Source organism: Pituophis catenifer, unplaced genomic scaffold, assembly GCF_029215685.1.
Source record: "Pituophis catenifer annectens isolate HBS135680 unplaced genomic scaffold, rPitCat1.0.hap2 SCAF_4, whole genome shotgun sequence".
NCBI lineage: Eukaryota > Metazoa > Chordata > Lepidosauria > Squamata > Colubridae > Pituophis > Pituophis catenifer.
The window spans coordinates 27094216-27121889 of NW_027256884.1; the positions used below are offsets into that span (position 1 = coordinate 27094216).

Consider the following 27674-nt stretch of genomic DNA (forward strand, 5'->3'; position numbering starts at 1 on the left):
GAAATGTGTTTTATATACAATTCCCCCCTTTGTTGTTGTTAAATGAATCTGGCTTCCCCATTGACTTTGCTTGTCAGAAGGTTGCAAAAAAAAAAAAAAAAAAAAGATCACATGACCCTGGGACACAGCAACGGTCATAAATATGAACCAGTTGCCAACCATCAGAATTGTAATCATGGGGATACTGCAAAGGTTGTAAGTGTGAAAAATGGTCATAAGTCACTTTTTTCAGTGCTGTTGTAACTTTGGACGGTCACTAAATGAACTGTTATAAGTCGAGGACTACATGTATATAAAGTTGCTCAGGAGTCTACCTACGTGCCTATTGACTTGTCAGTGAGAAAGTTCTCCAAAAGTGAATGGAACATGAGCAATTTTGCCATAGGGTATCATAGTGCTGGAAGGGAAGATTTCTTGTTCAAGGCAGGGAAGCTGACCAAAGTTAGACCAAGTTCAAAAATTGGTTGAAGATGACTAGGTAGATTGTCCCAATGCATCCTCTTAAGAGAGGGAGCCTAGAAAGTTGCTATCTGCTCCTTGCTAAATTCTTTTATTTCCCCTCTCCCTGGTCACACAAGCTAAGGCAGAGCAGATGCAGCCTGCCTCGTGCTCCACAGGCCATACATAAACACGGCTTGTAAAGGGGTTGAAAAAAATCCCAGAAGCCATGTTTTACGTGCTCTCCCCAACCCTCAAAAAAAGAAGTATGAATAGAATTTTCTGAATACAACATTTCAGTCCTTTCTCCCTTTATTGAAATTACATGGCCAAGTTTGCACATTTCTTGAAGCTTTGATAAAGCAGATGAATGAAATGCAGTATTTAAAAAAAAAAGAAAATGAAATGTTGCTTTGTTGGCTATATGTAAACAAAAGACTTTTTTTGGGGGGGGGGTGTTAAACAGTTGTTTTAAGAAAAAAAACTTTTTTCTTTGTTATCAGAAACGATCAAACATGTAATGATGATTTTGGGGGTTGGGGGGCAAGACATAAACCCGATTTTGCAAAAGAAATATTGCTATATAACATATGTTTATGATTGCAAACACTTTTCCAGTGCAACCTGGCTAGTATACTCCATTCAAGGGAAAGATATTTCCAGTGCCAGCCATCTTTTCTGCAGTAATATATTGCATGTGAAGAGGCAGCTTCTTTTTCTTGATTTAAACATTCAAGTGTCTACCCTGCAGTTGTTTACAGCCCTCTGGAAAGCACATGACACGTGTCAACTTAAGTTCTTCCCTGCAGGTATTCAATTCATCAGTGCTGCAGCAGAAAGTTGGTGGCTACATTAAGGTCATTATTAGAAGCTCTCAAAGCCTCCAAAGCATCTACTCGAGAAAATCCCATTTCCATGAGCCGTGCAACCTATGGAGAAATAAGAGAGAGGGGGAGAAATATTAAAATTCATACCAAACAGCCAACCCAGGAGCATGCTTTGAAGAACTGATTCCAAACAGGTGAGGTATAGCTATAACATAGCTGGTGAGATTGATTTTTTTTTCCTTGTAATTAAATATATTAAAGTTAATTCAACAATTTAGTTTATCAAGCAGCACGGGGATTCATGAAACTCCACCTCCATTTTAGGTGGATGAACTGCTCTGCTGGCAGTATCATCACTGCTTCTCATGTTAAGAAACTAGACTTAATAGTTGTGTTATCTACCTATCATAGGAGCAGTAATATTCTTTCTTGCTTAGAGCAATAGTAAAGATGTATGTCTTAGGGGTGGGACCCACATGCAGCCCATATAATGACCTTATTTCTAGAGGTTGGTTTGTAAGGGGAGACACAGTAATCCGAGGCTTCTCAATGTCACCAGTACAGGAATAAGGAACACTGCAATTTAGACTGCCTATCACCGTAATGTGAAAATCCAAGCCACAGTTTTCAAGAATACACCAAGATATGGCAAGAAGCAACAATCAGGTTTCCATGTGGAGATATTAATAAATATCTGGGTATAACAACGAAACAATACAATAACTAAATTTGCTTTGAGAGCACAGCTATTAAAAAATCCTGAAACTTGGGGAAATCCCTTTAAAATTTCCAAGCTTAGCACATGACAACTATCATATGATGCCAGAGTCATAAAGAGGGCATGTGTTCAGTTTTAGGCAACTGCATATTTTTTTTTCAGTTTGCTTAAGAAGCCTGGATACTTTATTTTGGATATGTATAAAAGGAATCAGAAAACAAAGATTACAGAATTATTCTCTATAACTGCCAGCGTATGCAGAAGGAGAGGAAATGAAAAATGAAAAAAAAAAAAGACAAACAGACCCATAAAATCAGAATTAATTGCATGGGGCAGCCATCTATGCTATTCAACCCAGTATCAGCTGGGTTGGCTGGGCGGGGCACTATGAACAGCACCCCTCCCCTTCCGTCAGCCTATTCTGCATTGTAGAAACAAAAGAATTCCAAAGAGTCAGTGTGGAGTAGCATTAAGATTATTTCCTTAGGAGTGAGAAGATACCGATCCAAGTCCACCTTAATCTTGGTCTCATTGAGACTGGGCTACTGTACTCATTCCCTTTCAGATCACTCTATCTTACTCCATTCTGATCAGTGGTGGGTTTCAAAAAAATTTACTACTGGTTCTGTGGGTGTGGCTTGGTGGGCGTGGCAGGGGAAGGATACTGCAAAATCTCCATTTACTCCCAATCAGCTGGGATTTGGGAGGCAGAGAATAGATGGGGGCCGGGCCAATGAGAATTTTTACTACCAGTTCTCTAAACTACTCAAAATTTCCGCTACCGGTTCTCCAGAACTGGTCAGAACCTGCTGAAACCCACCTCTGATTTTGACCTCTTGAAAGAAAAAGAAGAAAGCAAACCAAATCAATAAGGAGGGAAAGAGCAATTGTTGGAGCCATCCTGGTTGGGTTCTGCTCTTCCTACCATTCCTTCCCCCAAGTTTATTAGATGTAATAAGTAAAACGGATCTCCTTTTCATTTTTTTCCGCAGACAGTTCAGTGTTATTGGTCATATTGCCCCAAATCTTAACAAAGTACCTATCACAACATGCATATTGAAATTATTGCAGAATTCATGACCTGGCTCAGCTTCCCCTTACCAAGCAAATCTACGGTGGGGATTTAAGGAAAATCCATTTTAATATTAAGTTTGTGAGCAGCTAGAGTCATAAACACAAATCACAAGCTTTGTTTCTCAGAATGCCAATATGAAAAACTTGCAAGTGGTTTCCTGATGTTCCTCAACTTGTTTTGTTTTTAAAAATGAGACAGTGCCGTGTTCTCTGAAGGTTGTTTGGAAATTCTTTAACTGGAAAATTCCAGAACAGGCACATCTGTGATTATTTAAATGTATAATCACCTTCTGTAAAAAATTTTTGTAATATTTAATAAGAGTTTATTTCAATTTTTGTTAAGAGTTTTTATTAGACCTTTAACATCTTCTAAACCTTTTTTTTTTTTAAACAGATATAGTTCCAATTCCCATTAAACGGTTTATTATTTTGTTATTGTTAAACAGTTTTTTCCTTTCTATTTTGTCATTTCGTGATGAAGAATGGATAATTCTCAAACAGAAAATGTATTTCTAAATGATTCAAAATTTCCAGGAAGACAATATGAGTCTTGTTTTAAAGTTCTTTAAAAGAAATTTTAAAGAACAGAAAATGATCGGTATTTCTTACTGTCCTCAAGTTTCATTTTCTCCAATTTCAATAATGAATCACAGAGACAAGTGAGGCAGGGAAGCCCCCAAATCAGTTCATCTAGGACTAACTGCCAGACTGCTACTTCGTTTTTAGGAAGTTCATGTCCTAGGGCTTTGTGTTCAGCTCTACCAGAGGCTTCCAGCTGAATAAACCCTGAGAATCAAAACAATAAGGCCCCCTCCAGTGTCCCAGCTAATGCCAAGGAACAGTTGACCCTCTCCCCAGTTTCAAATGAAAAACTTCATTGTATAATTTTATGAAAGAATAGAAATATAGCTTGTTTATTTTTTTTCTCTTTCCTTCCCCCACTTTCCTCTCTGCACTGGGTCTGCTAGAGTATAATGCATTTAAAGAAAAACTTACCCATATGCTTGGTAGACTGTATATAATCATAATAAAATAATAATAATAATAATAATAATAATAATAATAACAATAACAATAACAATAACAATAACAATAATAATAATAATAATAATAATAATAATAATAATAATAATAATAATAATAATAATTTTATTTCTATACCGCCCTTCTCCCGAAGGACTCAGGGCGGTGTACAGCCAATTTAAAAACACAAGACACAACAATAATTAAAAATTAAAATAATTAAATAGATTTGGCCGATTTAAAACCCCAAAAATTTAAAATACCCCAATTTAAAATTATTAAGTTGATAGCCCGGCCTGGCGGAACAACAGGGTCTTCAATGCGCAACGAAACACCCGGAGGTCGGAGATCTTGCGTATTTCCGGGGGCAGTTCATTCCACAGGGCTGGGGCTCCCACAGAGAAGGCCCTCCCCCTGGGTGTCGCCAGTCGACATAACTTGGCTGATGGCACCCTGAGGAGACCCTCTCTGTGGGAGCGGACTGGTCGGTGGGAGGCTATTGGTGGCAGAAGACGGTCTCGAAGGTACCCGGGTCCTATGCCATGGAGCGCTTTAAAGGTGGTAACCAACACCTTGAATCGCACCCGGAAGACCACTGGGAGCCAGTGCAGCTCGCGCAGGAGGGGTGTCACGCGGGCACAACGAGTTGCGCCCATAACCACCCGCGCGGCCGCATTCTGGACTAGTTGGAGCCTCCGAGTGCTCTTCAAGGGGAGCCCCATGTAGAGAACATTACAATAGTCCAGCCGGGAGGTGACAAGGGCATGAGTGACCGTGCGCAAGGCGTCCCGGTCCAGAAAGGGCTGCAACTGGCGGATCAGGCGAACCTGATAAAAGGCCCCCCTGGCCACGGCCGTCATATGCTCTTCTAAAGACAGCCGTGCGTCCAGGAGGACACCCAGATTGCGAGCCCTCTCTGTGGGGGGCAAAGATTCACCCCCAATAGTGAGCGATGGCACCTGCTGACTATATCGGGACGCCGGCAGCCACAGCCACTCGGTCTTGGACGGGTTGAGTCTGAGCCTGTTCCTCCCCATCCAGACCCGCACGGCCTCCAGGCAGCGAGACATCACATCAAGGGCATCGTTGGGGTGGTCTGGGGTGGAAATGTACAGCTGAGTATCATCAGCGTACAGATGACACTTCACCCCAAAACCACGGATGATCTCATCCAGTGGCTTCACATAAATGTTGAACAGAAGGGGCGAGAGGACCGACCCTTGTGGCACTCCCCATGCGAGATGCCTCGAGGTCGACCTCTTCCCCCCTGCCAACACGAACTGCGAGCGGTCGGAGAGGAAGGAGGAGAACCACCGCAAAACGGTGCCCCCTATTCCTAACCCTCTTAACCGCCGCAGCATGATACCATGGTCGATGGTATCAAAAGCCGCTGAGAGATCTAATAGGACTAGGACAGAGGAGCAACCCCTGTCCCGAGCCCTCCAGAGATCATCCACCAACGCGACCAATGCCGTTTCTGTGCTGTGCCCCTGCCTGAAGCCCGACTGGCACGGGTCTAGATAGATAGCTTCATCCAGGTGCCCGGGCAGTTGTCGTGCCACCACACTCTCAACAACCTTCGCCACAAAACGAAGGTTGGAGACCGGACGGTAGTTAGCTAATTCAGCCGGGTCCAGGGAAGGCTTCTTGAGGAGGGGCCTCACCACCGCCTCTTTCAAGGCGGCGGAAAAGGCACCCTCACTCAGAGAAGCAGTTATAATCCCCTGGAGCCAGCCTCGTGTAACCTCCCGGGAGGCCAGTACCAACCAGGAGGGACACGGGTCCAATAAACATGTGGCGGCACTAATCCTACCCAGAACCCTGTCCACATCCTCGGGAGCCACAGGATCAAACTCCTCCCAGATAATATTCTCAAGGCCTGCCCCTGTCTCCTCCCCTGGACTCATCCAATCGGAGTCCAAGCCATCCCGAATCCGAGCGACTTTATCATGCAGGAATTGCACAAAATCCTCAGCGCGGCCTTGCAAGGGATCTTCCCGCACTCCCCCCCGAAGAAGGGAGTGGGTCACCCTAAACAGGGCGGCTGGGCGGTTCTCTGCAGATGCGATAAGAGCGGAGAAATGGTTAGATTTCGCCGCTTTTATCGCCACTAGGTAGGTCTTGATATAAGACCTCACCTGTGTCCGGTCGGAATCGGATTGACTAGTCCTCCAAATGCTCTCTAGGCGTCTTTTCCGACGCTTCATCTCTCTCAGCTCCTCAGAGAACCAAGGAGCCAATTGAGATCGGCATCGGGTCAGAGGCCGCAAAGGCACGACGCGGTCCAAAGCTCCGGTGACCAAGCTTAAATAAAGCCCTTAAATACCTCACATATTTTGATATTGTCATTCAGAATAGTTGCCATCCTTTTTTTTTTAACAACTGAATATAGGTAGTCCTCAGTTTACGACCACAACTGAGCCCAAAATTTATGTTGCCAAGTGAGAAATTTGTTAAGTGAGTTTTGCCCCATTTTACGACTTTTCTTGCCACATTTATTAAGTGAATCACTGTAGTTGTTAAATTAGTAACATGGTTGTTAAGTGAGTCTGGTTTCCCCATAGACTTCGCTTGTCAGAAGGTTGCAAAAGGGATATGACACTGGGACACTGCAACCGTCAGAAATGTGAGTCAAGCATCTGAATGTAAATCATGTGACCCTGGGGATGCTGCAATGGTCATAAGTGTGAAAAATGGTCATATATAACTTTTTTAGTGCTGCTGTAACTTCAAACGGTCACTAAATGAACTGTTGTAAATCAAGGACTACCTGAAGTAGGGTAAATATTTCTATATGATGCTTTCACAATTCTTTGTCTATTAAATGCACAATTATTTTTCCTTTCAACACAAGGTCTTGAAAGCAGGTAAACTTTGAAAAAGAAGCTGTAACTGAACAGTCCTGTTTCTGAATGTACAAAGTAGATGGAACATTTAAAGAAGATACTATTCTAGCACCTGAAAACGTAATGCACAAGTTGATATATTATCTGGCAGTTCAGATGTATTCTTATTGTGGGTGCTAGGCATACATTGGAATAGTTTCCGTTGTATAATGTGCATGATTGCTTCCCTATATTTAGTGAAGAAATGTCATGTGATTAAGCAGAATGTGGTTACTCATATATTATAACACTGAGCAGTAAGCATGGAAAACATTGCTTAAGCTTAGCAGAATCATGAGCCTAGGATACTGTGGTTTTCAAAAAAAGAAGATGTTACCTGTTCTTCAGAAACTTCAGCTGGAGGCCGTCCCTCCTGCACAGTTGGGTGATTATCCAAATAATTTGCATTAGGTCGGTGACGTAAAGGAGGAAAGAAACGATTCCAATTAACCATTCCACCCTGCAATGAAATATTCTCACATTATTCTTAAATACAAAAATACAATTGAGTATGAATTAACTTTCAAATTAAAAACTAACAGCAAATTATAGGAACAGTGTAAAAATGAGTGACTGAAGTAATTCTGCAAAATCTCAACCATAAAATCAATACTTTCTAGGAGCCAGTGGAAGATCCCTACACTAAGTTCATGGTTAATTCCTTCTTTCCCTGTAGATTTGGTTTGTTCCTTCAGCTGTGAAGGACTGGCCTACAGAATGCATAAATCATAGGTTCCTTACATCTGACCATTAAACTCTCCTTTTTTTCAGAAAGTTGCAGTCTTGGCATCTGTGTATGCTTCATCTTTGGTTTTCAAGCTTCTATGGCAGTACTTTCAGCATTTGGGAGTAGGTAGTCCCTGACTTATGACAATTAAGCCCAAAATTTCTGTTGCTAAATGAGACATTTGTTAAGTGAGTTTTGCCCTCTTTTTATGACCTTTCTTGTCACGGTTGTTAAATGAATCACTGCAGTTGTTAAGTTAGTATCATGGTTGTTAAGTGAATCTGGTTTCCCCATTGACTTGTCAGAAAAGTTTCTGACATATGACCTCAGGACACTGCAACTGTCATAAATTTGAGTCAGTTGCCAAGCATCTGAATTTTTATCATGATGATGGGATGCTGCAGTGGTTATGTGAAAAATGATCAGAACTCCCTTTTTTGTGTGCTGTTGTAACTTCAAACGGTCACTAAACAAACTGTTGTAAGTCGAGGATTACCTGTACACTTCATGTGCTCCATTTCAAGGAGATAGAAAAATATGTTTGATTGTATAATGTTCTGCTAATGGAAAGTCTTGGGCAATATGCATTTCACTTTTCTCTCCATACCTTTCTAATTTTAATGATGTCCTTGCTTCCACCACTTCTCTTTTTTATTACCCACATTTAAGTAACCCATTACAACTTAATACAATTTATTTCTGTACATCTTCTTACATACCTAACTGTCATCTCCAATATCCACTCCATTTTCCCTATCAAATACAAGTAGCTTGGTCTTTTATACATTAATTTTCAGATCCACACTACTCGCTGCATTGTACAGTGTAATATTCACTGTAAATTAGCCAACAAGGCAAGTACAAAAAATACATGTACTTTCACATTCTCTATCCACTCCATTTCTTCATTTCTGTTTTATTTTAAGATAAGCATTATGAATAAATGTTTAAGGAATGTTTACTTTCTGTTTAACACTACAGCATTAGCTAAACTTTTCATTCATTCTCATGAATGTTTTACTTCCATCTACACCATTCTTCTCATTCAGCAGGCAATTTTAATGTTTCCTCAAAACAGTTCATAATTAAACCCTACTCACAGAATCATATGCTCTCTCTGAATTAAAAACTATTCAGCCAACCTTCCACCCATTCAGAATAGTTTGTGATTAAAATGGTATATAAGCTTTGTATGTAAGTAAGAGTAAATACAGTATAGTTTTTGATTTTCGAACAAAAATCTGATGTACCTGGCATAAAGTCACACCGCACTTCCCAAATTTGCTCACTTTCAGATCTTGTAATCTTTCAATCAGAATAATGTCAAATACCTTCCAAACCATATTTAATAATATTATCCCCTTTTCTATAGTGGAAAAATAATCATTGGGTCCAACACATTCTTCTCACACGTTAGACACAAACCATATCTATATTTTAATATTCTTCCAGTAATATCATCTATAGCTGCAGCCTCATTGGCTGTCAATGATCTAACTGCATTTAAAACTTCTTTGTCATCATTTTTTCTTGGGCTCCAAAACATGTATCATTTATTTCAATTCCACTTTTTGGCATAGCACTATCATTCAATACACTTTTCAGCATTCCCTTCTTTTGGGTTTCTCTCAAATCATTTCATCACTATGTTTATTTCAATTCAGTCTGTCAGAGGCTCCTTGTTTAGCCTTTTGTTTACCCATTTCTTCCTTGTTTACCCATTTTCAGAATAGTTTACTATTAATAGTTTACAATCTGCACTTTAATTGTTTCAATTTCAACAGTTCTGTGCTTTCTTTAATTCTATGCAATTCTCTTTTTATACAAACTCTCTTAAACTAATTTCTTATACTAATTTTTTGCTCCATGCGCATGCAATTTTTCTCATTTGGTTTCATTTCTTCAGGTTCAAGAAATAAGATCTCTTCATTTAGAATCTCATCACTCTTATATCATTCTACTCTCTCTTAATTCATAAGCCTATAACATATTTATTTTTTATTTCATTCATGAAATCATCCACTTCAGGGGTGAAATCTAAAATTTGTTACTACCTGTTCTGTGGGCGTGGCTTGGTGTGGGGGTGTGGGGGTAATGTGACTGAGTGGGCGTGGCCAATTTTTTTTTTTACTTTTAAAACCATTTTTTACATGTAAAACCATGTAAAAAATGCTTTCAAAAGGCTCTGACGATCCCAGCTGAGTTGCCTGATCGGCAGGCAACTCAGCTGGGATCGTCAGAGCTTGGCTAGTCAGAGCCATTTAAAAGAAAAAAAGGCTCTGATGATCGCGCGGCTCAGCTGGGCATGGGAGGCGGGGGCAGGGATTTTTGCTACCGGTTCTCCAAACTGCCCGCCGCCATCGCTACCTACTTGCCCGAGCTGGTCCGAACTGGGAGCATTTCACCCCTGATCCACTTTATCATTTATACTTCATGCATTCTAACTCTCATTTTTCCATATGTTGTGGTCATTACTGATGACTTCTGTTGCTCATTATGCTTTCACATAATGCTTTTTAGTAATTTATCAAAGATATAGACTAGTTTACTAGATTTCTGTGGCACATGCAATAAAGATAATGCCAAATTTTTGCTACATTTTAGCCAATATCCAATAAGTACAACTAAAATCTTTGTCCCCCTATTGTGTTCAATCTGGAGTCTACCTTGCAAGTCAACACACTGTTGCTACAACTCATGATCCTGGTTCCTATACTTTCATGATTAACACACTGAATAGGGGATGTTTATTTAACACAAAACCACAAGTTTGTCAGCTTAGCAGTTCAATATTGTATTGCCACCCAACTTCCATTAAAATCAATTAGGAGATACATTATTTTGAAGATGCTAGATAAAAATAAGTTCCTGTTTTTCAGCATTTACTCCTTAAGAGAATCTCATTTAGTTGTAATTTTGTTTCTATGTTTGTTCCCTTTGGGTGATAAGTTTTAAGTAATCTGGTAAACTACTCTATATCTTTGCTAAATTACTAAAAAGCATAATGTGAACACATAATGAGCAGCTATGTAGCCTTTAATGATTTCTAAGGAACATACACTAGGCTGTAATTTTTATCGTTATAGTCCCAGACCAGCATTTTCTACAATTATTATATAAGGTTCAAAGGTTCAAATTAAAAAAATAAGCATTTCTAAAACCAATTAAAGGAATAGTTCACCAAAATGTTATAAATGCAAATAACTGAATACTAATAAAAGAGCAAAATAAAGATTAGCAGTTTTTTTTTCAAATTTAAAGCAGTGGCAATTATAGAGGTCACCCACTTTAAAACAGTTGGTTTGATTTTACTTGAGATTGTGAAAGAGCTTGGAAATTATCTAAGGCACATTTTGCATGATAAAACATTGTCAAGAGATAAAACCAACACTGCAATTGGTATGATAAAGAAATTATCATTGTTAAGTTTCTTGATGGCTAGGCAAGAAATTGCAAGATTAAACTAAAGACACAAAACTCGAATTACTTCTAGATTTCTTCTAACATTATAAAAATAATTATGAAGGAATTCCAGCACCTGCTGTGTATTAAATGTGAGCTTTATTTATATTGAAATCAAGGTTCAAATTCTTGTCCCTTTTTCTTCTGTGAAAGAGATGCAATGAAGTGGAAGCTACTCTCTTTCAGGTGAAGAGAGGGCTTCTACCTGTCTCTCGTTTTGGTACTGAACTGAACTGGTATCAGCCGTTTGCTTGTTAGTGCACAAGAACTTGCTTTCATAGCTGTAGACAAAAATTATAGGATGTGTTGTTTTACTTCCGTGCTAAGTCACCAATGAAAAATTTTTGAGTTCTTAAATTGTATTCCCTTATGATAACTGGAAAATGATCTATCTTAAAATGTAAAAATGTGTCTGTTTTCAGATGTTGCTGAATGACTGCGCCCAATAATTCATTACCAATGATGAGAAATGATCGAAAATATAGTTCAGATTCTACAATCCTTACAGATTCTACAACAGCACAGGGAATCCTGTTCTTAAATTCTATGTTGTTTTTGTTTTTCACTGTCTTTCTTACCATCTGTAATGAATTGGAATGTAAATATGCTGCCTCATTTCAAAATTCCAACACCTTTAGAGAGATGTTAAATAGCATGTCACCAAAATACATTCTTATTGTATCTTCAGATATGTGACAAATAAGGAAGGATATTTCTCTCATTAGCACTGAGAGAATTCTAAGACTGCAGTTACACTATATACATCTGAACCTGTATGTGTGATGTTGTGCTACTGCACATGTTTTTGTAAATTTCACCATCACTATAACTCAAAATAATTTTAAGAAGCTTCTGAATTTATTAACTATATAATCCTCTTGCTAGTTCAGATCAAGTTTCATCAGTCTGACTCTTTAGATATGTTTACCATTACAAATCTCTCTGAGAATGGTCATGCTTGCCGAATATTCAAATCACAAGTAACCAAAACATCAGTATGAGTCCAAATTGAGAAAGGTTTATTTAGGCTGTCATGGCTAGAAAACATGTTAGTGATATTTCAACAGGTTTAAATCAGATGTGTTCCACCCACATCCCATGGGCTTTATGCAGCCCTGGACAGCTAGCAATGCAAACCACAAGATCATAAAAAATAAAGGAAGTTTGTTATTTATATACATTAACTTTATTATGTATTTTATATGTGGTCCATGATAATTCTTCTTCACTCAATGCAGCCCAGACAAGCTAAAAGGTTGGACACCCATGGTTTAAATGTAAATACTGTCCTTGGAACAAACTAAACAAGCACAGAGCACATTCGTTTTTAGAATAAATATAAGACAGTGATGGCTTAACCTTTTCCGGACTGAGTGCCCAAAACGTGCCCAAACCCCCCAAATGCAATGTGTGCGCAGGCCCCATGCACATGGCCCACCCCCACTCATGTGTGTGCCTCCCGCATGTCCCCGCCCCTGCATGTACGGGCCCCTGCATGTGCCCCGCCCCTACACGTGTGTGTGGGCCGCATGCACCCCAGCCCTCTGCACATGTGCATGTGGGGTTCCCGCATGTGCACCGCCCCCCGTGCATGTGCAGCAGAGACCCAACAAGCAGCTGGCTGGTGAGAGGCATGCGCACATGCACGGCAGAGCTGAACTGGGGTGACGGCTCGTGTGCCCACAGAGAGGGCGCTGCATGCCACCTGTGGCACGCATGCCATAGGTTCGCCATCACAGATATAAGATGATGTTAAGAAAAGAATATTGTCACTGCTTGAATAGCATTTGTAACATCCAAAAAAAAAAAAATCAGAAACAGATTCAGCATCTTGCTGAATTATGTACTATCATCAAGGGAAAGGCAGCCATTGCAGTTTTCAAATATGTTCTAAAGCAGGGGTGTCCAATCTTGGCAACTTTAAGACTTGTGGACTTCAACTCCCAGAATTCCCTAACCAGACAGTTTGGGGGATTTTGGGTGTTGAAATCCACACATCTTTTAACGTTGCCAAGGTTGGACACCCCTGCTCTAAAGTAAACCTATACAGAAAATTTCAAATTACTCGTAGTTTAGACATCAGAGAATATCAGCCAGATGAAAATTCTGTCAGTAAAGTATACGATAACTGAAGTGCCACAACATGAGAAACAGATCTTGTAACCATTTCTATATCTCGGACTAGATATATTTCTTGCAAAATATCTTTCTCAGTCAATTGGTTGAAGAAGATACAGCTTATGTTATGTAATCACTGTTACTAAGCAGCAAAAACATTAAAAACAAACCTTTTTTACTAAACAGGAAGTTCAAATCTTCTATGATAAATTGGCAGAATGATTTACTTCTATTACTGCTTAGCCTTCCTTACTTTATTGGAATAATACATCTATCTTACCTTATCTAATATCCATATTAATGTTGCTAAAGTATGTTTAACAAGGAAAAAGTGCTGTATACCACCCTATTCTTAATTCATCGAATAGCCTGTGAAATGGCCTCCAAAACATTAATTATTTTTACCACAATATACTGTATTCACTAAATATCCTCCCAATCATTTAAGATATTCTAAAAAGATGATCAATGTTTATATTTACTCTCTTACTCTAAACTCACCTACACAGGCAAGACACCAGAATATAAAGTGACAGCAAACCGCACTCTTTACTAGCACTGAAGATGTTACCTAGTTAGAATAATGAAACATCTGCAAGAAAACAAGCAAGCTCAGAGAGCACCAAGGACGCATCGTTTCAACCCTGAGCTACAAATATTCTCCTTTATTGATTACTCTAAACTACTTTAAAAAATTAAATTTTCACTGTTTTTTAAAAATTATTTTTTATAATATACAGGATTCAATCAAATTTGTAGTTAATCATTTAAGTCTCCCTAATTTTTAGATTCGTTTTTACATTTAAATTTAAAATCTTTTGTTTTTTTGGGGGGGAGGGATGCTATTCACTTGTTTACTGTCTTATTTTACTTTATTTTCACTTTGAATTCTGTCCTTCTGTCATGATGATTAGATAATTATATTTCAATCCATGACCAGCTTATCAGTCTGCAATGGAATTTTGTCCTACTTTGGGCAAATGATCATCATAATAAACAGACATATAATATTGACAGAACTAAGAGACTGCTTGCTAAGCAAGCCTGTGAAGAACCATTACTGAAGGTTTTTGTCACTTCAAGATAGCCTTGGTGGCGCAGCAGACTAAAGCCCTGTTAAGTAACACCAGTTGCCTGCAATTACTGCAAGTTCAAATCTCACCAGGCTCAAGGTTGACTCAGCCTTCCATCCTTTCGAGGTAAGTAAAATGAGGACCCGGATTGTGGGGGCAATAAGCTGATTTTGTATAAAAAAGAACACCACTTGGGGGGTGGGGGCGAAAGCCCTACTAAGCAAGTATATACAAAAAGTATGAAGGCTATTGCTTAACGCATTGTAAGCCGCCCTGAGTCTCCAGAAAAGGGCGGCATATAAATCGAACCAATAAATTAATAAATAAATAGCATTTCTTTCTGAATTGAGATCCAATTTCTCATTTTTAAAGTCCAGGTGAAGAAGAGCTAGAGAGCTCCTCAACCCCTAAAGAGTGATATTTTTCCTGAATGGGCAGTTTTATAAAACTTGATCTAACTACAGGAAATTTAGAAGACACAAGTTAAATAATTAAACCTTCATTTTATAAAACAACAGGATAACATTTATGGAAAAATAAGCTCCTATTTTTGGGAGACCTAGCTACCTGCCTTCTATCTAAAGGTCAGATAACAGGAATTCATGGTAAGTTAGTTTCCGCTTCCTTCTAGCTTTGCACAGGCCATCCGTCTTTTCAGGATGTAACAGAGCAAAAGTACCAGGGGGTGAGCTTCCTAGAATTCTTTAAATTATTGTTGCCTATTTTGTTACCATTTGTAAAGGGTATATTTGTCTTGCTTGTAAAGGTTGGGAAAGTATCATTACTTGTATAGGTCATCCTAGTAATAAAACTTTAAAAGCTCCCATGTTGCTGGCCTACTATGATAATAAGCTCTGACAACCCTCAATCAATCTCAAAATAGTATTTCTTAATACCAGTACACAGCTCTGTAAGAAGTCATCAAGGAGGCCACAGATATTTAAATTTTTATTCTTCTCTCCAAGCAAAACTCAGTATTCTAAACTTATCTAGTCAATGGAGGATATGAAATAACTGGCCAAAATAAAGGAAGTGAAAAAGCTATTGAACAATTGTGGGTCAGGCCTGTGGGTCTAGACAACTCCCTTGATGTAGAAGCTTAACCACCTATTTTCAGGGTGGACACTTCATCTTGCTCAAATCATAGCAAAATATAAGGCAATGGCTTTGTAAAAAGATTTCTAATCATAAACAATTAGTACAGAGATAACATTAAACTTAAACATACAGTCAAAGTTATACCCTTACCCAATATTTCTAGTTATTGCTTTAATTTATCCTTTTAAAGAAGTTTTTAAAAATAGATTCCTCCTCTTGGATTTCTCCTCCATTATCTCTGAAGGTTGGACGCAGTGGTGGGTTGTTACTGGTTCACACTGGATCGGGCGAACCGGTAGGGCGCAAAAGCGCCATGCACACGCAGATGCGTGCACACACAAGTGAACTGGTAGTGACGAGATTTGGAACCCGCCCCTGGTTGGAGGGAGTTAATTTGGAGCCTGCTGGAAGATGGAATAATCCCCATTTCTCTTCTCACACTTGGTTCTCGTATTTCTTGTTTAAAGTTTTCTATCAAAAAGGGAAGGGCTTGGGGCAATCTCACTGCACAGGTGATCTTCAACCATGCCTCTGTTAGAAAGATCTGCTTTAAAAAAGAGGAGTGTGTGAATATCCTCCCTGGAAGTAATCAGTTGTTCTTGTGAATTCTGGGTAACATCACCAACAAAAGTGAGAAAAGGAAATAATTTTGGGATCAAATAGTGGACTTGGGCATAAAACATAAAATCAAAGAAAAGTGTAAAACTGGCTAACCTCCAGTTCATGTCTATAAGACAACATGTCAGCATATGTATCGGGCCTTGTGCTCAAAGGAAACAGGTTAGAGCTGCCAAAATCCAATTTAGATTCCATGCAGAAACGACAGTCTACACAACGAATCATCCATGGATTTAAAAGAGTGACTTCTCTCAAGGAATGCTTAAATTACGGATATATGGAAAGAGGTCCAGGCCCTTTACTGCTCAGAATGCCACTGAATGCTGCTATTTGGTTCCTTAAGAACACGGAGCAGCTGCAAGCATTTAAAATATGAGAGATTTCCTATGATTGGAGCTTTACCTATATATCCTGAAAGACAATCTTGTATAAAACAATTCGTTGAACAAATAACATGCTTTTAAGTAGTTCCTCAGAAGGATATCTTGCAGTCTGTCAGAGACGACACAGTAAGCTCCATCTGAGTGCAATTCTTTATTTCTTACACCTAATAGAATTTACCAGACTAAAGTTATAACCTAACCTAATAGATACACCCTGGTTGATTCTAGCGTGTGACTACCTTGAACCTTTTCTTGCCTCCCCCATCCCGTTCAGGACTGCACAGTCTCTTGTCTTGGGCCCCTCTCTGGAATGTGCTGCCTCCTTTCTGAGATATTGGATGCTACTACCCCACTCCACTCCACCCCGCACACGCACACTTCTTCAGCTGTCCATTTCATCACACAGCCTTAACCCATTAATAGACGAAAGAGTTTTGATGAGGGGTAGGATTAATACTTATTATTGAACATTCTACTTATTATTGAACATTCTGTCACAATGGAAGCTTCCAGTGAAATTTTACATGGTTTAAAAACCAAGTAGTCTCAAATAATAAGGATCTATTACATTGAACTTTGCTTTGATCCTTCTGGTAGTTTGAGGAAGCTGGAGAATAAAAGGAAATATGTACCACAACCCTCTTGGCCCCTAAACTTCTACTGTATTTGTTTCAAGAGCGGTATACAAGAAACGTAGACAGGAAAAGAAGCAACATCCTGTTTTCTTTTGTTGCAGAGTCCCCAATGCTGGATTCTGCTTCAATTATGTTAACCACACTATATGCCTTTAATCTCCCATCCTGGTAAAGCCATTTTCTGAATTGCAAGTCATTAAGGACCATCTCTAAGTTTCCAACTATTGGATGGGAAAGCATTTTTTTTTCTCTCTGTAACAACACTGTATTAATCCCCCGTCTCTTCTAAGTCTTCCATATGCTAAAGAGACACTATCAAAATGAGATTGCCTATTGTCTCTAAGAAATGACAAAACCCCAAAGTGATAAAAGTCCTTTGCAAATTCAAATACCTTTCATACACTCTCCACAGATGACCGCAACCATTTCGAAATGATTAGTGTAAACTGGTCTCTATAAAGAAATTTACAGAGCTGAGAAGGAAGTGCTAAAACAACATGACAATAAAACAGAAAATGATCCTAGCACACAACCATCATAGAACAACCTTCCAGAAAGGAGTTTGAAACATCAGCACACGACATACTTAAGGGAAAAAATAGGATTGATGATAAGGAGGAGATAACTGCAAAGGATTGGCAATGTAAGAATTTAAGACCCTTCTGAACTGGATCCAAAAAGAAGCAGAATCTTCCCAGTGTTTCATAAATATGCTTTTAACTTAAATACGCCTCCTATATTTCTACATCAGTCAAGACATTCAGTGGTGAGGAGCATCTTGGGCAACTGGAATGAATGAAAGAAGAAGGGAATCTGGAAAATGAATTTGTAAGGGGAAGTATGAAACTATTTCATCATTTTAAAGCTGGATTGCAAAAGCCACGGCCACTCCAAAGTTTTTTGAGGTTAATGTAGACCAGACCATTGCAATTAAATTCCTCTGAATCAGGAAGATATGAGTCCCATGAACAATTCTATATTTATCAGTTTTTTTAAAAGCTTCCTTTTGTTTCAGCTAATGATCACATTGAAGTCACTCTTATCCCCATTCAATCTCCCCATGGCACATGGAGTTAACATGATTAAGGGTAAATTCACGCAAAGATATTTTTTTAAGGGTGGGAGCAATGGCATTTAGAATTAGCCACAGGTAGCCACAGGCAAGAAGTCAGAGACCAAACTGTAATTTTCCACCAAGCACCTGCAAACTTTTGTCCTCTGAGCTCAAATCCCCTTTAATGTCCTCTGATTCAACTCATCTTAATGCCCTATCTGTACCCTATGCCCCCCTCACCCCAAAAAGTAATGGTGGGACTCGATTTTTGGATCAGCCCTACTCTATATGTTGCTTGTGTACATAGGCATATAAAATATGCACAAAGGCCAATTAAAATTTCATTGTTCAAATGTAGAATTGTGTAAATGACATTTCCACCAATGGAACTGTCCTTGTTAAGACAAGTACAGCCATGTTTGTCCCCTTGGGACAAGTTACAAATTAAAATTCTGGGAAACTTTAGAAAAGAGGAAAGGGAAAATCCTGACACACTGTTAGACATTTGCATGTATAATTAAGCCAATGTAAACAAAATTATAAACATTGTAAACAATAAAACATCATCCAATAAGGTTAACCTGGTTATTGAAAAACCATTATATGAGTTCACATAATAAAATCAACTATAAATTGATCAAATGGTGTGAATTTGAACAACATCCTAAAGCAAGAAGCACACACAGACACATAAAGTCTAACCAACATTAATGAAAAGTAAATTTGACATGTTGTACAAATGAATCCATTAAGAATTTATCTAATTAATTTATTAGGAATAAAAAAAGAATGTTTTGTGAATAAATAGAACATATCCATAATATGTAAAAGGACTGTTAATTTTATGAAGGATTAACTTTATAAATGCATAAATCCATTTCACAAATAAGCTACATCCCACAAAAAAAGGACTTTACTTGTCTTTGTCGCCTCATCTGAGCAACCTGAGAGACCAAGATCTGTCGATCAAGTAGCTCCATCCGCTGTTGCCTCTGTATATCAATAGTTGCTCCCATTCCAACTCCAAATTCATTAGAGGGCTCCGCCGATGAGAAAATTGGTTCAAGAGTCCGAGCAAATATCTTTGCTATGCCAGAGGGAATACAAAGTATGCAGTACACTTTTAAAAGACTACTACTGTAGCACATTCCAGAAATCTAAGAGCAAAGAGAAATAAACAGATTGAAAAATTGACATATTGACAGGGAAATTCAGAGACTAGGATTAATTCCCTCAGCAAAATCTACTGGATGTCAAAAATGTATTACTTCTAATTCCAATGCAAAACTTCCACATTGCTAGTATTCTCTGTCCCCCACATTAAGGAATCATGTTATGATAAATGTGCAATCTAGTCCTAATATGGTATTAGAAGTAGAGTATGAGATATGTATTATTGATTATAAGAATTTTGTTTGTTCCAGAACTGAGAAGTTTTTGTAAATACTCATCTGAGATCCATTTTGCAGTTTGCCAAGAACTTTGCCTTTGAATAGTTCAGTTGCTGCAGAGTCAATATTATTCCCCTGCCAACTAGCAAATTTGTTGATTGCTAGAAATCCTTTTTGTGCTTTAAGAGTTGATGACCACAGCATGTTGAAGATTGGAAATTAATATCCAGGTATTTATCCACTTGCTCAATGAGTCTGCCATTAATTTTCCAACATAATTATCATAGCAACATGATAATGTTGGGGGGGGGGGGAGCTTTTTATTTTTGAGGAACTTTGGTGATTCTATTCCAATACATAAGGATGTATTCTAAACCCCCCCCCCCCCATTACTTAATCTGTACATTGTGAATTGTCAATACCAGCCTTATTTGCTTTAGGTGTAAAAAAACCCTGTAGATTATATGGGACACAGACATTCAGGTTGGACACAGCCAAACTTTCCAATTGCTTACACAAATTAATTATTGGCAAATCTTACCCTGAGCACTCTGATTATTTCTATAAGAGTCTGTATGACCCACATAGAAGGCTCTTCTCTCTAGCCATATAGATGCTCTCCCTACTAGGAAGACAGCTGATTGACATGCCAACCTTCCAAAAGTTCAGGTATGCATCTCCTTGAATTCAGAGGTTGAATCTGTTTCATACACCCTTTTGAAGTGCTCACTGCCTATGCCTTGGTGCCTCTTTAGTCTGAAACTCCACTTGTGTTTGAGATATTCTTATTAAGTGACCAACACCCAGGTATTTTGAAAGGACTACCAAATCTTTCATTTATAGCCTTAACTTATAGAAACCTTTTGGTCCTTTCTATGCAATGTTAATTTTATAGGGTTTCCACTTTTTATATATTTATGGATTATGTATAATTACTTAGACATGCATTAATGGTGCTCTGTATTTCTTAAATTCTATGACCTAGTCTGGGTATTGTAAATAAATAAAAATAAATGAATGTGGTTATTGAAACAGGACAAACAGCCATGTCATTTGAATTTAAAAAATCAGAAATTCCTCTATTTACTATTGTTTCATGATTTAGCTGTTGATTAAAATTTCCAACAGAGAGAACTATAGGATACAGACTAGAATCAGAAGGTCACTGCTGCACAAAAAAAGGAGGTGGGTATATCATGTATGATCACAGAAATATTAATGCCTGAAAAGATGTGGGAAATTATTTGATGTGACAAGTTAACTTTTTTTAATGTCGTGAAACTACTGATTAAATGCTGTTATTTTAATAAAGTATACTTTAATTTAACAGAATAGTATATGAAGGAGAGTGGTATTCTACCATTTTACACATTTTAATTAATTTGAATTTTATTAATTCTTGCTATATATAAAGAAGAAAATAAAATTGAGAACATTGTTCATGTTCTTTCATTCACTTTTTTATCCTATTCATCAGAACTAAGTATATATTTATTTTAATAAACATTTTACACGCAAATGTTCTATAGTATATACCATCCCACCCCAAACTTAACCCTACAAAAAAAGGAAGTGGTTGTGGCTTTGTTTTCACTTCCGATAAATCAAACAGACGTTCTCCACTGCATGGTACAGGACAGAGATGCCACTTGAATTCTTTTGAATAAATCCGTGTCATTTATTCAGTTAGAATTAGCCACCTGCTTCTAAATAAGTGTGAAAAAGCAATTAAATTGTGGCAAAGCCATTGCTGTGTGCATGAAAAAACCCTGCCCTCTCAAAACGTTATCTTAAATTTTCAGCACATTCCTCATAACTCATAAGATTCTATTCTAGTAACACATTTACTCCTCCTTGTATTCTTAAAACTCAACTACTGTTCAATACAGATAGTATTTGACTTATGACCACAATTGAGCCCAAAGTTTATGTTGCTAAATAAGAAGTTTGTTAAATGAGTTTTGCCCCATTTTACAACTTTTCTTGCCACAGTTAAGTGAATTACTTTGGTTGTTAAATTAGTAATACGGTTGTTAAGTGAATCTGGCTTCCCCCCATTGACTTTGCTTGTCACAGAAAATCACAAAGGATGATCACATGACCCTGGGACATGCAACCATCATAAATACTTGTCAAGCATTTAAATATAAATCACATGACCATGGGGATGGTGCAACAGTCATATGTGTGAAAAATGATCATAAGTCACTTTTTTCAGTGCCGTTGTAACTTCGGTCACTAAATGAACTGTTATAAGTCGAGAGCTACTTATATTACAGTACTAGACCATTCTCATTTGATTTAGAGGTTATCAATACCATACTATGGTATAGACAAATATAGAAGATAGAGAGTTTAAAATCCTCCCATGTGATGCTTAGCTCTTAGTCCAAGTCATACAACTTTGGCAAACCATTTTTTCAGATTATACACTGGTTTCTTTTCAGACTGTATAAAACTTTCACCTTCATTTGTGTATTATTTTTTTGATGATTATGTTGTTTTATTTTTGTTCATTGCCCAAGTTTCTTGTGTGAGATGGTTGGCTGAATGAATGAGTAAATAAATAAGCAATCATCAAGCATGCAACATTAGTTACTGGACTGCTAATTGCTTCACTGGAGAACCAAAAATTTATGTTGCTATTTCTGCAATTACAATTCAGCGAATGGCTAAGTTGACTAAGTACAGCTACAAAGTACAGCTCGCAGCTATTAAGATTGCTGGCTGAGCAGGGACAAAAATAGCCAGAGAAATGATTGAAGCCTGGGAAATGGTCCCCTTGTCTGTCAACAGGAATGCTGATTTGCACCAGTTTACCAGATACTTAGGAGCTGAGGGCACAGCAGCAGGAAGAAACAACGATCAACTACTTAATAGCTAACTATCAATACCAAATCAACAACTGAAAGATACACAAAACCAGGCACCACATAAATACTATGCATAGAACTGCCCAGGGCACATATCTTGGAGATTGAGAAGTTCCCTGAGGAAGGAGTTCCAGCATGAGTTCAAAAGCTTGGAAGAACAAATCTCTGGTCCTGCTGACCGGCTCAGATTGGATCCTGCAACATTATCCTGGGACATGTATATTTGCCTTCATTCACGTGACTAAGTACAAGTTACTTTCCATATATTCACTGTATTTATGTTTTCAAAATGTTTAAAATATTTTGTGCAAATAAACATATTTACAGTTAGAATTTGCCACCTCAAGAGGAATACAATAAATCCTGAAATAACAGTAAACAATTTTGTCTATATGACATTCTTAAAGTTAGTAAAGCACATTAAAACTTTGATTAAAAACAGGATAGTAAAAGCCTAGTTTTATCTTCAAATAGTCTTGGATCTAGATAGCAGCCAAAACCATCAACTCTAACGATAACAACACACAGACTCACCTAACCACTTGACCCTCATGCTTGAGAGAAAAGACAGCCTTCTGAAAAACCACCAGGTTTAGGGCCAACCTAATCCTGATTAGGAATTATGTTCCCGAGGGCAATGCAGCCACAGAAAGGCATGCTTCCTGAACTTATCAGATGATTCTCCTTATGTCCCAGACTATGTCCCTTCGGGCAGACAGAGACAACTGGAGAAAGACAATCCCTCAAATATCCTGGCCTATGTCATGAACAGCTTTGTAATTGACAAGCAGCATAATGAATTGCATTCAGAAACTGCCTGGGAGCTGGTGCAGCTTCCAAAGCAAAGGCATAACCTATGTGTACCAAAGGACACCCATAATTATTTGCACTGTTGCATTCTGCATCAACTGTACCTTCAGATATTCTTCAATAGCATCTCCATGTGGAACATGTTACAAGTAGTCCTCGACTTATAACGGTTCATTTAATGACTGTTCAAAGTTACGGAGCACTGAAAAAACCCCAACCATTCCTCACACTTAACAACCTCTGCAGAATAGTTACTTGATCAAAATTCAGACACTTGGCAACTAACTCATGTCGGTTGCAGTGTCCCAGGATCATGGAATCACCTTTTGTGACCTTTGCCAAGCAAAGTCAATGGGGAAGCCAGATTCACTTAACCACTGTGTTACTAACTTAACAACTGCAGTGATTCACTTAACAACTGCGGCAAGAAAGATCATAAAATGGAGCAAAATTCACTTAACAACTGTCTCGTTTAGTAACAAGAAATTTTAGGGCCCAATTGTGTTACATATCCATTTCTGGATTGTGTCTCATATCCAGGCATGAAATCTGACTGAAAGGGATGCAGAAAATCTGTTTTATCTAGGAACCTCTGAAGCTGCAGGACAGTTTGGAATCAAGCAAAAGTCATCTAACATACTGGGGTCTAGCAATGGTTTCTTGAGAAGGGACCACCTCCTCCTTAAGCATTGAAAGGACCAGCCTCTCTCAAGGATGCGTTCACAATTGCCAGAAAGCACCCATGTTAACTTCAGGAAACCTTAGTTAACCAGGAGGAACATGGGCGTAGTTTCTTACCCATGAACTGTACTTTTAAAACATCTGTTACCAGATGCTTTATTTTCATAAAATGAAAACTTAATGAGTCATTTGATAAGGGACAGTCATTTGGTATATACATAATTAGATATTAAGTTTCAAAATTTGAATTTTGAGTTTTGAATTTAAAAGGCAAAATTGCAGACAAAACAATGCAGGAAATTTTGACTTCAAAGTTATTCATGATAGATAAAACTAGTTCTTTGGTTATTGTATAAACAAATTTGGGAGTGCTAAGGCATCTCTCCATTATCACAGGGAACTTTCAGAAATATAATCGTTTTGTTTTTTTTTCAATTGAAGTATGTTGTTCATTCAAAAATCAACAGAAAAGTTTTTTATTTTTGAAGAACCTATGGAATTCTAAGTGGCTTATGTAGAAAAAGTTAAACAAGACCACTTTTGATGGGGTAATGTATAGCAATGATATGAACAAGCTTTATTTTCTTTTAAAATATTAGAAAATATTTTAAATATAAAAGATTCCCATATAAACAAGGGAATCTTTGAAGAATACCATTCAGGGTAGTTTGAAATCCTGCCAAAAGCACTATGCAGTTATCTGTTTCTAGGCTCCTGCCTCTCACACAAAGGAAGCAACATCTGTTAAAAAATATATCAAAAGATGACTGCTTCCTTTCATCTGTCCAAATAATGAGCATAAGCATTTTTTATTGTAAAAACAAAAATGAAAAACCTTAATTTTGTTGTTCATTCCTGCAAACATTTCAGTTTTTAACCAGCTAATAAAACAGAACAAATAATGCAGTGCTAACTTAATATGAACTAAATTATTAAACAATAAAAGTCTAATATACAATTCTTAAATGAAAGATGTATAGACTGAAGCAGAAAAGTTTAAAGAAAGAAAAAAAAACATTAAACAATGATGGGGAACTGCCAATAGACATAGGTCTCTGTTCTTTTTCAAAGTATCACCAGGTACCACTTATGTCCGTGAGAAGGAAAAGTAACGTCAGACAATTCTAGTAAAAGTACATTCAGGCAGCTCTATTGCATGTTTGACCACACACTATCTTTCCCCCCTGAGAAAAAAGTGTACTTAGCAGGAACTACCTTACACAAGACAAAACAATTTCAAACAAGGCAAGCTGGATAGTGATGTTTCCTCACATTGTCCTGTAAAAATAAATGGATGTTGGGGAGCGGGATTTAAAGGAGTAATATTAGGACATTTAGCCATCTCTCCCAATGTTATGGAGCCTGGCAAGAGAGATAGTGTCTGACTTCTGAACGGGAAACTGATAACATAAAATCAAATCTTCCTTTAGAAATTGTTATCCCTGGTTCTAAGATTTACCAATTATTAAGAAACCATAGATGTAAATTTATAAATAACATCTAAGAGGTGGGACAGTTAGATATAAAGATAGATATGATAGAATATATGAGCTTATTGCCAATAACAGGAAATATCTGGTTGTTTTTTTCTGGATTTATACTGATATTTCCTGTCCATAGCCACAACTGTGTAAAATTTTATGATCCGAGGTGAAGGGAAATTAAGACCAGTGAAATGGAGGCTACTTTCTCACTTACATTCTTACATTAAGTATGTAATTGGGGGTTCACATGCATAAGAATATCAAAAAGAGCCTGCTAAACTGAACCCCACAAAATTCAATCATTTCCTCCAATCCATTAATCTTATTTTGCTTACCTAAACTAAGAAAAAGAGTTGAAGAAAAAGCAATGGCCTCCATATGGCAGAAAAGGATAATTATTAATGGAATCTTGTTGGTATTTTCCTTTCACAGGAACTCAGGAGAGAACCTGGGTAAATTCCCCAAGGAGTTATTTTTGATCAAGTTTGTATATCTATATGTTGACAGAAGTACCAAAACATTATAACTATAATGTTATAACACTGCAACTAGTCAACCCAACTGAGCAGGTTAAGCATGTGGTCAGAATAGGTCTAGAATGGTGGTAGAGCCATCTGGCTATTTTTTTTTAAAATGAAACATTTTTTATTTATTTCCTTTTTTTTTTTTTTAGCAAACATGCTTTGTTCAATTAATAACCTAACCAACATCATTAAAAGATGGAATATCTCCAGTTAAACAACATGCTTTTTTAATGTTACCCTTGAGTAATTTGAGCAGATTTCTGTGGCATTAATATGATGTGTCAACTCAACCCATTTGGTTGGGTTCTGATTCACTGAATTAGGCAAATCCTGAAAACTGAATTAAGAATGTTTAAACATATACAAATGTGGAGTGATAAAAAGATGGAAATATTCGCTCATTTTACTTTTCTTCTCAGTGACTTTCTGAAAAAAAAGTTACTAAATACCTGGAACAGTTTGTGAGACACCTAATTTTTTTTCTTCATCTCTAGCCATATTTAGATCTTTGTAACTGTTGTAGCCCGCCAGCAACCAGTAGATCTGGCAGCAGAATTGGACAGTGAGGAGGTTGGGGAGGAACATGGGCCAGTCCTGGAGTCTGGGGAAGGCTCTGATGAGGGCTCTGCATTGGTGGCAGAGAGGGGGCCAGAGCATATGCCAGTTATCAGCTGCCTGTGGAGTCAGACATCAGTGAGGCACACAAACAGCTGGAGCCTGTTCCCAGTGTGTGCATGCACAGAGTTGCCATTCAAAGGGAACAGCTAAAGAACAAGGGTCAATTTGGGAGTAAGGCCACAGGTGGACAATGAATGGCCCCTGCCAGAGGGAATAATAGAGGAGCGAAAGGGGAGTGGAGTTTGCAGGAGACAATTAGTTCATTATTGCATTCTTGCCAAGTATTGCGGAGTCTAAAAGATATTGGCCTGGCCTGTTAAAGGTCAGTAATTGTGAGCTATCTTGAAAGACTGTGAGAGAGGAAAGACTTTGCTGGAGAGGAATTCACTGTAAATTAAATAAAAGGTTTATCGGGATGAGGACTCAGCTTTGTGCTGCTGGGGAAGCCTAGGTCAGAACAGTAATGAAAAGGATTATTCTGACATCAAGTATTTCCAAGACAAGGCACAATGCTATTATATATTCACCTTTACAACAAGGCTTAGCACTGTAATCATCACTTCCTCTCTGTTTTGGAAATACTTCCTGTATTTGCTAAATGTATGTATGTAATTACGTGCAAGAACTTCTCAATTCAGATCTGTGGAATTCTTACTGGCATTTAAAACTAGTTCACATACTTTACTATGGTGACATGTCTCTCACTTACTAGGATGTGAAAATTCATTAGAATTCAGCATTATGTGGAACTCAAACCTCTTTTATTTATTCAAAAAATCAAACTGAAAAATCCTGGCCAGTGAGTGTAGGAGGGATGGTAGAGGAGAGGTTCTGTTAATGTGCTTGTGATCTTCTTCCTGACACTCCCGTCCCCACATTGTTCTCTGCCCCACAAACTTGTCAGCTAGGTCAAACAACATTCTCCAGTCATTAAACAGATTTGACTATACAGGTTTTCCTCACTTTATGCAAATTTGCTATTATGTGGTTGATCATTTTCCTTTGAGAATTGGCTTTATGTTAAAGGGAAAAAAAACCCTATTATGTGATTTGTGCCAGCCTAGTCAATTTGTGCCAAAGATCTAGAAGCAGCCCCAGCCTTCTTCCTGCCAAAATCACTTTCTGCCTTCACTTATACTTTTACCATCATGTTATATAAT

The 27674-nt window shown here is 37.9% G+C and overlaps 1 protein-coding gene across 1 annotated transcript in view; it reads right to left on the reverse strand.

Moving 5' to 3' along the window:
* Positions 1 to 732: 732 nt before the first annotated feature.
* Positions 733 to 27674, reverse strand: part of UBAC2 (UBA domain containing 2) — an 88271-nt gene continuing 61329 nt past the window's right edge. The window contains exons 7-9 of the mRNA XM_070942889.1: positions 19051 to 19290; positions 7303 to 7425; positions 733 to 1367 (exon numbers count right to left, since the gene is read on the reverse strand). Coding sequence (XP_070798990.1) covers positions 1260 to 1367; positions 7303 to 7425; positions 19051 to 19290 — 471 coding nt within the window. The 3' untranslated portion in view covers positions 733 to 1259. The remainder of the gene's footprint in view (positions 1368 to 7302; positions 7426 to 19050; positions 19291 to 27674) is intronic.